At 41.5% G+C, this 14,677-nt stretch overlaps 1 protein-coding gene across 1 annotated transcript in view; it reads right to left on the bottom strand.

Moving 5' to 3' along the window:
• Window positions 1-13,638, bottom strand: part of ELOVL4 (ELOVL fatty acid elongase 4) — a 31,609-nt gene extending 17,971 nt beyond the window's left edge. Inside the window, exon 1 of the mRNA XM_059942092.1 lies at window positions 13,175-13,638. Coding sequence (XP_059798075.1) covers window positions 13,175-13,274 — 100 coding nt within the window. The 5' untranslated portion in view covers window positions 13,275-13,638. The remainder of the gene's footprint in view (window positions 1-13,174) is intronic.
• Window positions 13,639-14,677: the final 1,039 nt, after the last annotated feature.

The raw sequence follows: 14,677 nt of genomic DNA, 5'->3' as shown, positions 1-14,677 counted from the left end.
TTAGGAGAAGAGTTTAAAGTGAGAAGACAGAATATTTTTTAACTTATATACTGAGAATACAGCACATTTTGTAATTTATCCAGGAGAGCAAATACATAGCAAGTCTAACTCTAAATTTTTAATTATTTGGAAAAAAAGGTGTTTATTTTTAAAAAAGCTCCTTTTTAAGAAAATGTAAACCAGATTTTAATAAATAATAGAATATTTATAGTCCAATAGTTTTCAAGTAACCCAAGTCCTTAGAAACGTCTACTTATATACAAAGAAGAGTAATTGAGTCTTACAACAAACTATCACTATATATATTAAAGCAACTTCCTAAAAATTGCTATAGGCCTCCTCTTTCTTTGAAAGGCTTATTTCTTTTAAAGCTTTTTAGAACTCAGGATTTCTACCAGTGAGAATGGACTTTCTTCCCCAAGTAGTCTAAGCTGGTCATCATCTCCCAAAAGAAAAATCAGTAAAAATTTTAATGTTTAGAAGATGCAAATTCCTAGAATTAACAAGAAAGGGCACACGAGTACAGGAGGAAACAATGCTAGGTGGGTGATGACCTGCGGAGTCACACGAGGCAGAGGGAGTGTGGCACAGGGCAAGCAAGGGACAAGACCGGAATGAAGAGCAGCTGGATTCCAGCTCTGTCGGTCATTTCCTAGCCCATGACACCTATGAACCTGAAACTCTCTGAGCCACAGTTTCCTCCTATGTATTAATAAAATGTGTGGGGGCGGGGATGATAAGATTCCCCAAATCACAGAGCTGCTTTGAGCTTCCAACGAAAAAACCCTCTGTAGGAAGCCTCTCCAACACGAACCCTTTTTGCACGCTTGAAAGTATTAGATGTGTATTTCTTTTGAAACTTTTGAAGCACACTGTGATTGCCTCTATATGCCATGCAACTGTGCTGTCACTGTCTGCTTAAGTGTGTCCCACACCAGGCGGGACAGGGGTTGCATGTGCTAAGTGCACAGCTACAAAGGCTCCCAGAGTGGCTGCACCCAGCAAATGGCCGAGGCCGAGCGCAATGGAGGCCACCAAGTGTCTAGAAAATAGATGCTGTTATTGTGGCTACTGCTACTGTGAGCGTAGCGCTGCAAGACATTTCTTCTTCTTCTTTTTTTTTTTTTTTTACTGAAGTAGAGTCGACGTACAATGTTGTACCAATCTCCGCGGCACGGCACGGTGAGCGTCACACGTGTATACATTCTCGACATTCAAGGCATTTCTAAACCGCCCTTTTCATTCCGGGAAAATGAGCAAGAGTTATTGATCAATATTGTTCTAAAAGAAATACAAAGTCCCTGCTGGGGTAAATAAATAAATAAATAAATAACTAGGGTTCTCTTAAGTAAATTTAAAAATCAGTAGCTTAAGAATATTTAAAAATTCTTCTTTTTCCATCGTAGTTCATAGTAGCAGATTACCCAAAACATTAAGAAAACTCCATTCTCCTGCTATTCAAAGTGTGGTCCCTGCAACAACGGAAAAGCACCTCTTGGAAGCTTACTGGAAATGCAGAATCTCAGGCCCCACTCCAGACTTATTAAGCCAGAGCTGTATTTTGATTAGATTCCCAGGTGATTAACACATTGAAGTCTAAGAAGAACTGCTCTAGCCTACTCAGAGGTGTGGGCCTACTTTATATAATATATAATCAAGTCATGTAAGTTTGATTTATTTGTTCCTAGAGCCTACCTGAATAAATCAGCCACTTCTTTTTTTCTAACAACATCTGCCTCTATTTAACCTCCCATAAACAAAAGAAAAACACAAGTCCAACAACCAACTAGAGACATGGAGTAGCTTCGGGAGTACAGTCAAGACATCAAGAAGTATATACTATACATTATTCTCTATAACTAGTCACCCCTCCTTAATAAGTTAGAACCAACAGTTGCAAATCAACTCCATGTTTTTTAACACCTGGCAGCTAATCACTAATATTCAGGTGATATTGCTATAAATCCATTTGCCTCTACTGACTATGCAAAAACAACAGTGATTCCATGTCACGCTGTACACTAAAAGCACCCCAAAGAGAAACTGCAGTCTTTTTCTGAAGGAGGTAGTCAATGTCTTCCTCCATTTATTACAAATATCATGAGGGCCGGGGCTACAGCCTTTATTCCTTGATGTATCTTTATAACAATGCCTTCGAACATTTGTTAAAAGAAATTTTTAATGAAAAACATAGATTACTGTTGTCAAGAAGAGTTTGAGAAAGATCTTATCTCTGTGACAAGGATAAACTAAATACCACCGTGAGGTCTCTTCCAGGTCCTAGTCGAAAATGTGATGCTTAATATATTCTCCAAGCCAAGGGAGAGCTGGGGTATCAGTGAGGTGAAAAAGGCAGAAGCAGAGGAGAAAGGTCTTCACACAACTGGATACAAGGGGACAGGTAACCATCTAAGACTTACTGTAGAAATGAAACATTCTGAAGGTGCTGGAGGACTGAGGGATGAGTTTCCTACTGAGTCAGGGTGATGAACCGGGGGAATGTCTGTCTGCTTTAACCCCCCGTGTGCTCAGGGAAGAGGATGCTGGCTTGAGTTTGGAAGGACACCTGGATGAATGGAAGGAAAGGGCAGCTCTTGCAGAATTCAGATGTAAACCAGGCAGAGGCTGAGCTTAAAAAGACCGAAGGTCAGAGTGTGATGGGCAGATAGGAGGGAGCAGAGGTCATCACCAGTAAGGCCAGGGTGAGTTGCGGAGTCTGAAGAAGCAAATGGCCAGCACATAGTTTTATGAACTCAGCTGTATAATACTCACCCAAGAGCCTGAAAGAATGGAGAAAGGAGTTAAAAAGCAGGAAAAAAAAAAGAATTTTGATTCGAAGTTCGCCTGAACAGAGAACACAATAAAGGTAGAAAGTGAGAGAAATTATAAAATTTCCCCTAGGCTGCAGATAAATAGGGACAGATCCAGAAGCTTCAAAGGAGAAAAGCCAATAACATGGATGAGGTGAGTGAATCAATGTGTGATGTGACCTGAAGACCGATTACTCTGAGGTTTCATCTGGGAGGGTTAGTCCTAGATGGAATAAGGTCTGGTCAGTTTACTCGCTTAGAAAATAGGGACGGTAACAATACCGAGCCCAAAGGAGTAGGAAGATAAAATGTAACAACACAAACCAAGCACTGGACACAGAGCCTGGCACACAGTAAGCATTCGATCAATGTTCACTGTGATGACTGAGCAATAAAACAGTATTTGCTGGATGTAATGATTCCAGTATAGGATCATTATGGACTATAAAATGCTGTAATATGCATTTTGTACACCTTATGTTATTTAATGTTCACAGCATGCCTATGAGGTAGGTATTATTTAACAACTCTATGATGAAGAAATAGGCTTAAATATACATATATATATGATATAGAAGAATGATGCCTCGTATACGAGAAGCCAAGACAGAAAGAATGCAGATAAGTACTTTCCCTCTCACCCCATTTTCACGTTTTGCTGGGCTTCTGAGAAAAAGCAGTCATAAAACACCCTCCCTGTGCTAATCGGAGAGATCCAAGTCCAGACATCACCCTTAGTGCTGCCAACGCTCCTAAGGCTTTAAGAAAACTGAAATGGTGATTCCCTTTAACAAAAAAAGATTGAGAAACTACTGGACAATGTATGTGCATTTTAATGGGCACTTGAGCCGAGACCTTCTTTGCTCACAGTTCTATTAGCTGATCCATGGCCAATTCTTAATTAATTCCTCTTCAATAATTAACAGTAGTTTCCAGTTGCTGCATTATGAAATTTGGCAAACACTTTCATAATTCCCTTTGAATATACTTTTCTTACGGTCCTAGCTAGTCCATAATATGGAAGTCAACTTCACCTTCTCAGGCTAATCACCACTCTTTATATTTTAGATATATATTCATATACACACACACACACACACACACACACACACACATATATATACACATTTATGTATATTTATTTATATATAAATACATTTATATATAAATAAATACATATAACTATATTTGTATAAATGTATAAAAACATTTATACCTTTATATAAATAAGTGTATATATAATATGTATGTATTTATTTATAAATATTATAAATATTTATATATTTATAATATTTAGTTATATATACATTTAGATATATATTCATATATACACATTTATGTATATATATTTATCTATGTATATTTATTTATAAATACATGTATATATAACTACATATACATATATTTATATAAATGTATATATTATATATATTTATATATTTATAAATAAATATATAAATATTTATGTTTATATATATTTATTTAGCTATGTATACATTTATATAAATAAAAATCACTTTTTAGTTTACTCTCATATGACAGCACTTACAGAACCACTAAGCATTTCAGATGCTTTCCTTTAGATTACCTCTGGTGGTATGATGACTTTGTTCAGATTTAGCATTCTAAATACTGTGTCCATAAGAAAGCAGTATAAGAGAAGGTAAAATAGGAGAAGGTACACAGGTCAGAGGACGCCGCTCTCCTGCTGGGTGAGCGTGATGGGAGACGAGAGCACTGGGTGAAGAGAGGAAACAACCTCTTTCGACCCATTTCCACGACACTGTCATCTGCAAGTTGTTTAACTCCTAAACTCATGGAAATATCACTGCCTGCCAGGCCTACTCCCCGAGGTGTGAGGTTCTTGGTAATACTGTAAAACAAAATACAAAGCCAAGGTTGTCCTCCTTGTTCTTTGCTACTGTCTAGCCACGTGGGTACTTTTTTTTTAAGCAACAGCTATGCATACTCTACAAAGAAAGCCATTTTACGGTAAGCTGAAAAAATAAAATAGAAGAATCAACTGTTTCGGCACTGAACACCGAAGAAAGATTATTTCTAGAGGTGCTATATTAATTGTATAACATATGAAATTCCTTTTTTTTTTTTAGTTGTAGTAAAAAACACATGAACTTTACCGTCTCAATAATTTTTCAGTGTACATTTCATTAGTGTTACTTCATTAGTGTTACTTATATTCACACTTGTGCGACCAACCTCCGCAGCTTTCTCATCTTGCAAAACTGAAACCTGGTACCCATTAAACAACTCCCTATCTCCCCCTCTCCCCAGCCCCCGGCAACCACCGCACTACACTGCTTCTATGAATTTGACTACTGTAGAGACCTCATGTAAGTGGAATCACCAGTATTCGTCTCTTTGTGACAGGCTTATTTCACTTAGCATAATGTCCTCAAGGTTCATCCATGTTGTAGCTTGCGTCAGACTTTCCTTCCTTTTTAAGGCTGAATAATATCCCACTGTAGGTATATATCACACTTTGTTCATCCACTCATCCTTTAGTGGATATCTGGGTTGCTTCCATCTCTTGGCTACTGTGAATAGTGCTGTTATGAACACAGGTGTGCAAATACACGAAATTCTTTAACAATACATACCTGTGCCTAAGTTTTATTTGATAAACAAATAAAATGAAAACAGAGGAACATACTGCTTCAAACACTCAAAATCACAAATGCCTTTATGCAATCACACTTAACAGTGAGTAACTGATTCCTTCAGTGGATTAATGAACTTGCCTTTCAAATTCCAAGACATAGTCTAATTAAATGTGACCACAAATAAAATATTATATTGAGGTATTTGTTTAAGAATGACAATATTCCATGGAGAAAAATAAATGACAAAAGTAAGTTTTTTTAAATTACCACTTTAGTTAAGGGACATACTTACATCAAAACCGTTTAATTCTTTTGTTTTCCCCATATGCCAACGCCTGCATATTTGTAGCAATTCTGCAAAACTTTTAAGCCATACTTCCAAATTTAAGTTAGAAATGCTCAAAGATAAAGTGTCTATAACTGAAAAATCTTTTGTAATAATGTATGATAAAATTTTTATGTTCTGTAGAAAAAAATATAAAGTAAGATTAAGTTTAGACTATCTAAGCCATTGTTTTAGGAGCTATTACAAGGATTCAATAAAATGGCCTTAAGAGAACATGTAGTCTCAAACCTTCTAATTGTACAGGTAGAAATACAAGCCCCAAAGAATCAGGAATAATTTGCCCAAGACCATGTAAAAATGTAATAATTTGCCCTTGACCATGTAATAATTTGCCCTTGACCATGCCCAAGACCATGAAACCACCTGCAGAATAATAAACTTATTCTCTAATGTTATTATTATTTTTGACAAAATAGTTAACTCTGGGTTGTTCACGGAATATGTAGATCATTAAATGGGTACAGAATTATAGCAACAAGCACAGGGCTATGTCAAAACAGGTGCTTAAATATCTGTATCCCTTTGTTTTTCTATTCCTTTAACTATTTCCTATGGAGCAGATAAGAGAAAGTAAAAAGGACTAAATATGAATCTGTTATTTTCACTACTTGGGCGGCACTAGTAACAGTCTTGTTGGAAAAGATTGGAATTGTTGCATAGAATGAGGTTTTTCAATTACTTATCAATATATGTTTGTTTGAAATTGCTTTACCTATTTAAAGAATTTTTTAAAGTTCCATCTATATCCAGGATTTAAGAGCCGGATGAGACCTTAGAGATTACCTAATTCAACTCAATTAAGAGATGAAAAAAGTTGAGTTGGAAAAGCGAAGGGACGGCTCCAAACTCTCACGGCTAATTAGCGGCAGATCTGGGACTAAAGCCTCAGTCATCTAAACACCAGTCCAGGATCCTTTCCATTCCCTACACCACGCTGCCCTCCTCACTCCCACACGCATCACAAGGCTTCTGCACAGACGATGAAGAGAGAGGAAGAATTACATCTGATTTTATATCTCTTGAAAGTACTTTGTGCTAAGTGATTTAATGGTTTGATTCCTTCATTAAATTTAGCCAACATCAACTGAATTCATGACTACCTTTAAAAATGATAAAGATCATTTTTAAAACTCTCTGTAATTTAGTGTAGCCCAAAACCTTATTAGTATTTAGCCACCAGAATATATCACTATTTGAAATTATACTGGATTAAGAGGGTTGTATCAAATCAACAAATGTATGGGCACTTCCTAGTGCTGGGGAGAAAAATACAAAGTGAAAAGATAAATAATAATGAAGGTTAAAACAGTACAAGACAACAGAGTCCCAGAAGGAACAGTACAAGGACGTACATGAGCAACTGTTTAGGATGATGGGATCAGATGGAGCAATGAGCTGCTCCGGGTACCACGACCGAGAAAGGCTCCACGTGGGAGGGTGACTGAGCCGGGCGGGTCTTGGTGAAGGACATGTGGGGCAGGAGCCAGGGGAAAGGGCAGTAAAGGCAAGGGCGGTGTGATAAGGGACATCAAGGCAGACGTGCACACGTTTTACTCAAGGGTGAGTTATCCAAGTTGGCTAGAGCTGCACGTCTGTGGGCAGGGAAGTGCTGACTGACCAAGTTAGAAAGGAGAGCTGGAAACTGGTTTTGAAAGGCCATGTATTTCTTCCTCCCTTCTCTTTTCTTTTTTTTTTTAACATCTTTATTGGAGTATAATTGCTTTACAATGGTGTGTTAGTTTCTGCTTTATAACAAAGTGAATCAGTTATACATATACATATGTTCCCATATCTCTTCCCTCTTACATCTCCCTCCCTCCCACCCCCCCATCCCACCCCCTTCTCTTTTCTAAAAGTCAAAACCCATATGATTTTTTAAATATATATTCTAATACATTCTCATTCTAAGGGAAAATAAAACAACAGCACCTTAATTGAAAAACGTCCTCATAATGAAAAAGAAAAAAGAGCCATGTAGCATGAGAAAAGACAGATTCTGTTACCCAACTCTTCTGTATGTGCTAATATATGTCTAATTCAAAATAATAAGTGACTCAATAAATGTAAAATAATAACTTATGTTAATAATATTAAATCATTCACTAATGACATTATCATATGACAAGAAAAAAATAAAACATTGACTTTTAAAAGGATGACCAATTTCTTTGTGGCACTTAAGATCACAAAAGCACTGTCTGATATAACTATCTACATAATTCTTAAAACCTTGTTTCCCTAAGCCAAAGAATCTAACTGTATAAAACTGTGTCCTGACACCAGTTTTAGAATTTGCACTGTTTTCCCCTCCTGGAATTCCATCTGTGATTGGATGTTTTGCTACATGCTGCTGGGGAATGGACGAGAGCGTCAGACATTAGAATCCAGGAGTCTGCCACCAAAAACCACTGGTGAGGAAAAAAGCAACAAGAATCAAACAAACAACCCTAAAATGGCATGGCCCTCTTAGAGGCTTCAGGGAGGTTATGAAAGAAGGATAAGACCAGGACCTCATTGAAAATGCTGCCTAAGGGAGATCCCACATTAGAAGGTGGACACGTTCCACAGATTTGTCTTTAATTAACTGCCTAGAACTTAGAATGTCTTTTCTCAAAGAAACATTGAAAATGGTAAGTGAGTTTCCAGGCTAGGCCAAACAAAAAACCTGTTTTAGATAATAACGTAGATAAAAAACTCTACATTAACTGTGACAAATAACAAAACCAACGTAACTATAATAGACGATATTAAAGACCCGTGCTCCTCTGGGGGCCAGCAACCTGTGGGACAGACCCTACCTATCTGAGCTGAGTTAAACATCCCCTCCCACGGGCCCCCAGTTTCAGCACGCCAGGCTGACTCACTGGCCCTTAAACTCATTCCCAGTTTCCATGGGTTTTTAGTTTTGACACCCCTTTCTTTAGTCGACCTTTCAAATACTCTCCCCAACGGTATCCACATCAACTTCACGTGGTGAAACAGCTAAAATACTCTAAAGGCAGAGCCTGTACATTCCTCTCACGACTCAAGACTACGGTGCAAGTAGAAGTGGAGATGAGGAGAGTGGAGAAGTAATCTCCTGACCTTCCCTAGGCCCCAACTAGGCCTGACTCTGACTCTGATCACACTGCCTTCAGACCATGATGCCAAGGAAGGTGGAACGGCCGTAAGCTGCATGGGGCAGTGACCGAGTGTCCTCATTCTTTCCCCAGAGCCCAGAACTGTGCCTGCACATGGCAGGTGATGAGGTAAGAAGGAAAGATTATGCAAGCCTAGCTTCTGAATTTCATCATCATCCCACAGGAGTCCTCCCCTCCTCCTGAGCCACTCATCCCCTTCTCCCTTCTGCCCCTCCAAAGTGAGGGTAAGGCCAGCTAGACTGGCCTTTCACGCTCTAACTTCAACTCCCAAGTAGACACTCATTTCTCACCCAAGTATAGAGTGCTATATTTGTGAACAGAGAGCAGTGTCAAAGTCCCCCACCAAACACACAGGCATGTACAAACATACTCCAAGAACAATGGCTGTTTAAAAATATGTGGTCAATGTACACAGTGCTATATTTAAAATAGATAACCGACAAGGACCTACTGTATAGCACAGGGAACTCTGCTCAGTGTTATGTAACAACCTAAATGGGAAAATAATTGGAAAAAGAATAAATACATGTATATGTATAACTGAATCACTTTGCTGTACACCTGAAACTATCACAACGTTGTTAATCAACTATACTCCAACATAAAATAAAAAGTTTAAAGTAAAAAAAAAACAAATATGTGGTCAAAAAGAAATATGGTAGCTCAAGAGACATCTGGCCTTATTGTGGGCATGCTGGCTATTAACTTTCTAGGATGTTTCTATGTTGATGTCAGTTATGCAAAATGGTACTAATACGTATTTATTAAAATAATAAATGCAACGGAAAATATAAGGTACAATTAGGGTACAATTGGGTATTTATAAGTTGGGGATATTAAGACTCATTGGTTTTCAAATTTTACATACAATTCTTCTTGATTAGATGTATACTTTGAGCCTCGGATCCCAGTCCTAATAATTTTAATGTACTCATAAAGTGAAAAAATAGAAGAAAAAAACACAATGACATCAGAGTACCTACTCTCATGCCACCAACTGGTATAAAAATGTTCTATACCAGTCTATACTTTCCTATATATTATAAACCAAGACTCACTTACTTGTTCAAAATATCTAAAAATATAATATAGATAAGGGAAAATTTATTTTTGCTGGTTTTCTAAAAGTACAGCTCTTTCAAAGTTTTGACTCCAATGTATAAAGTGTTAATGATGTAGTTAAAGTAATACTTTCTGTGTTCATACACTATGGGACATATTCTGTATTTGCTAGATATCTTTGAAATGCCCAATTTTTATACATTGCTTTGGACGTGTTTCATTAAATACCACCATTTGGGGGACTTCCCTGGTGCTGTAGTGGTTAAGAATCCGCCTGCCAATGCAGGGGACATGGGTTCGAGCCCTGGTCCGGGAAGATCCCACATGCCACAGAGCAACTAAGCCTGTGTGCCACAACTACTGAGCCTGCGCTCTAGAGCCTGTGAGCCACAACTACTGAGCCCATGTGCCACAACTACTGAAGCCCACGAGCCTAGAGCCCGTGATCTGCAACAAGAGAAGCCACCAGCCCCCGTTCACCGCAACTAGAGAAAGCCTGTGTGCAGCAACGAAGACCCAATGCAGCCAAAAAAAAAAAAAAAAAAAAGATAAATAAATAAATTTATTTTAAAAAATACCACCATTTGATATAACAGCGCAAAATGGTATTTTTGCAGAAACTGCCCTAGGGCAAAAATCTTTGGGCTCATCAAATGTACTCTACAAATGTGTAACTATTCCTGTTCTGCAAGTCCAAAGTAGATAGAGTTAGGCAGAAACCTTTACACTTAGGCAGAAACCTCCGTGGAGAAAAGTATTTAATGAACTGATAAAACAGAAACAAAGAAGCACACAACTGCAGTGTGAGGATGAAAGCACTCAAGGGCACAGAGCCTCGCTCATTGCTTTCTCTCCCTGAATGATCTGCATTCTTTCACCATACTCATGGCTATTTCTCAACACCATCTTTCTCTGCCCACTTTTATCTTCCCCTCTGACTCATCAACTTCTTCTTCAGCCTCATCTCATAAACTACTTTTCTACTTTGAAACTCCTTCACCCAGATTTTCATGAAACTATAGCAAGGAGATCCTCTTGGAATCAGAGTAGTGCGAATGAATCAAAGACAGGAGAGCACAGAAGAAGGGGGGGCGGTGGTGAGAGGGTGAAAGGAAATGGGGCAGACCTATTCTGCCTCAGTCTGAAATATCCCTCTTACACAGCAGCAAGGTAGAACCCACTAAGCCTCTAAGTTGGCTAAGAAATACCATCTACCTACACTAGGTAGCTCATTACAGAAAGCAAGGAAGCAGTCTCAGGTTTCGTAAGTGGATAGCCAGAGCATGGGTGAATACCTTCCCTCTGATCTGCGACTGAGAGGTCACTTCGTTCGAGTGGCTACTCTCACTACTCCGGCTTGGCCCTCAATATTATATTATTGGCCCTTCACAGGCTCGTGGAAAGCTTTCACATGAGGCAAGTGCACAAAGCTTCCCGTTTTATTTGTGATTTTTTTTTATACAAGCATCATTAGGAAGGAATTAACCATCACAGAAAGGAATATTCTACCTTTGCTGTCAATTGCTCTGTGACTCCAGAGGTGGGAAAGCTCTGAGGTCGGAAGGGAAGACAGACAGGAATGAGAACTCCTGGGTGTGGCTGGCTATATGGAGACTGGAGGACCTTGACGAGGCCTGAACTCTGAAGTATGCAAAGTGCAAGTATCTGCCAAAGAGCTTGCCTGATGTTCAGCTCTGTACAACTGTGTAGTGGGAAACCCGGATGCAATGTTTAAATGACCAAAATCACAGAGACGAAGGGAAGGATACATCTTTCCCAGTTTTTGTAGGTACAGCAGCATAACCTCAGCGTACACTACATAGAAGGGAGACTTAAAAAGGAACGACTCCATTAAAAAGTGCTTTTTAACCATTTTCAAGTGCAACAGCTAAATAAGTAGCTTATTTCTCAGTGCCAAACTTGAGGTCTTCTGAAAAAGAATACACTCTGCTAAAGAAGTTAAAGCCATATCAGTGCCAAAGAATCATTTTGTCTCACACATAAATAATTCCAGCCCACGTTTCTTTCCACGACATATATCCCATGTACTGTACTGTGTTCATGCTGTAACCACTATTCCATTGACTCTAACAACGAACACCGAACTATAGGAATATATTTCCATTCCTTGGGTAAGGGAGGCGCAGCCCCAACATGTAATGTTAACCTCCTGCGCCGCTGTGATGCAGGGCAATACTGCAAAAGGACTGGAAACGGCAAAACATAAGATCATTTCTAAAATCCTGTCAGCTTAATTGTTTATTTCAAAAACTTGTAAATGCTTTAAACCCAAAAGTAACCGAAGTAAGTGAAGAAAATAAATGGTAAAATATACAAATAACATATTAGCACAACTCTTCCCGTTAGAAAAGCTGCCTAGCTCAGCCAACCAACGATCCCTGTCAAACTGCAACACCGAAAGGGAAAAGTTTGCCAATTTAAGACAATTGTATACGTGTAGGCTTCCGGGACAACCTCTAGGTGCTGCTGTAGAGACCCCCTTTCGTAAAGATTCCCTACTTCTTTCCCGGTGTTTTAACCTTCCCCCTCCCCCTGACCGCACTGCACTGCGCAAAGCCATCACAGACAATCACTTCAAGCCTATCTGTTGTTGAAAAAGCCTCGGAAACTAACCTCCTCCAAGGTTCAAGGAGCCGAACAACGGCTTTTGACTGTTCATTCCAAATTATATTCTAGATGGACGAGCTAGACAAGAAAATATTAGCAGGTGTGTCAAAACAACCAGGAGGCCAAAAGAAGCAAAAGGACAGCGACCACTGGGCCCTCCGCCCTCCCGAGCCATCTCACCGACGGAATATTGCTACATGTGAAAAATGATCCCTGTGCAAAAGAGAACTGTCAGAGCTCGGAAGATGTGGGACCACAGGGTGGGGCGGGCCTGCGCCGAGCTCTCAGCAGCCCAGGCTCCATCTGAAATGCCAGCTCCTGCATCCGAGGACCTGACGAGAGATGGTGGAAGCGCAGAGGAAAACCGGGCAAGCGTCGAGGGGAGGGGGAAGACTTAACGTTCGGATCAGATTAACCAGTGCCCTAGCGCGGTCTCCGCGCCCGGCACCTGCTCGGATCCGCAGCATCCCAACAGCCGCAGGGGGCGGGGGCGCTGCCGGGCCGGGCGCTCCGAGGCCGGGGGCTGGTGTCTCCCGCGGGGCCAGGATGGAGGATGGAGAGCTTTACCTGTGATGGACAAGGTCCAGCGGTAGAACTCCACGGTGTCGTTGAGCGCCGTGGACACCACGTTCAGGACGCTGCCCGGCTCCGAGTCCAGGAGCCCCATCGCGGCGGTGAGCGGGCGCCGGCGTTGGGAGGAGGAAGCGGAGACCCCGCGGGAGGACCGACCTCCGAGGCGACGGCGGACCGAGCGAGCGGCAGCAGGGGACCCCTCTAACGGCGGCGGCCCAGCTGCGTCTTCTCCCCTTCGTCTGGGCGCCGCGGCGGCGGCGGCGGCGGCGGCGACGAGCCGGGCGGAGGAGAAGGTACCGTCAAAGCTCCCGGGAGGAGAAGGAGTAGGAGGTGGAGGAGGAGGAGGAGGAGGAAAAGGAGGAGGAGGAAAAGGAGGAGGAGGAAAAGGAGGAGGAGGAGGAGGAGATGCTGCCCTGAGCGCCGGGTGCTGCACCCGTCTGCCGCCGCGCGCCGCCGCCGCTCCAATCGCCTCGGCCGGCGTCACGTGGCCGCGCGCGGGGAGGAGGGGCCGGCGCGCGCCTCCTCCCGCCCGCGCGCGGGGACTTTGCGCAGGGATACTGCGGCGGGGAGGGGCCTGCGGGGGTCGGGGCCGCGCAGGCGCTGGCGGCCCCGCGTCCCTCGTCCTCGCCCTCTACGCGTGGTCTGGGGAGCGGGGCACCGCGGCCTCCCCTTGCCACCTCCCCCCGCGGGTCCCCCCGCTCCCCTTCCCCGCCTCCCTCTCCCATCGGGCCCCTGCGGAGGAGTATGACGCCTTCCCACGCGTGACCTCGCATCCACCCTGGATGCGCCTTAGGAAACTGGACAGGGAAGAATGGGCGTTTTGTGGGGAAGGCTGAGGTAGGCGACGTGCTTTGGGCCTTACCTGTCATTCACTTCGATTTCCCTTGGGTTCTGTTTCCTTCACCTCCACCTGCACAGACTTGTCACCATGACAAGGGAGGTACAGAAGTTATCCGTCTAAATTAGTAAAGGGATGTTTGTCTTCCCAGCTACAGTGATGGACAATGGACTTTGGGGTCTAATCGTTAGCAAGTTAAATAATTTGCATGAATGCTTGCATGTGTTCCGTAGGCCCTTTTAATATACAGAGAGTAGTCAAAGCAATTTAATTGTTAAATAAGGTTCTAATAATTAAATGAGGTCATGAGGAAAAGAGAGAGGGCCGAGAGAGGCCTTACAATTAGAAAAGTCCGCTTAGACCTGACGGAGTTGTGGTGAATCTAAAAGGATAATTGCTTAGGAGACAAAAGACAATCTAGGTGAAAGAGGGAAAAGTATTTTTTTAAATTGTTTAGATAATAAGAAGATGATGGGAGGTAACAAGGTAATCTTACCCCTGAAAAGGAGCAGAACTACATACAGTTCGTAATTTGATAGTTTCTGACATTGAACAAGACCTTTGAGAATAGTCCAGTAACCTTTTCACCTACTTGGTATTTAAGCATGTCACCTGCTTTTTGTGGAACCTTTTCTCCAATTCTTGATTTAGGATGCTAT

The sequence above is a fragment of the Balaenoptera ricei genome, chromosome 12, assembly GCF_028023285.1.
Source record: "Balaenoptera ricei isolate mBalRic1 chromosome 12, mBalRic1.hap2, whole genome shotgun sequence".
In the NCBI taxonomy this organism is placed as follows: Eukaryota; Metazoa; Chordata; class Mammalia; order Artiodactyla; family Balaenopteridae; genus Balaenoptera; species Balaenoptera ricei.
The sequence above is the reverse complement of the archived record's forward strand: the minus strand, read 5'-3'. Positions and strand labels throughout refer to the sequence as shown.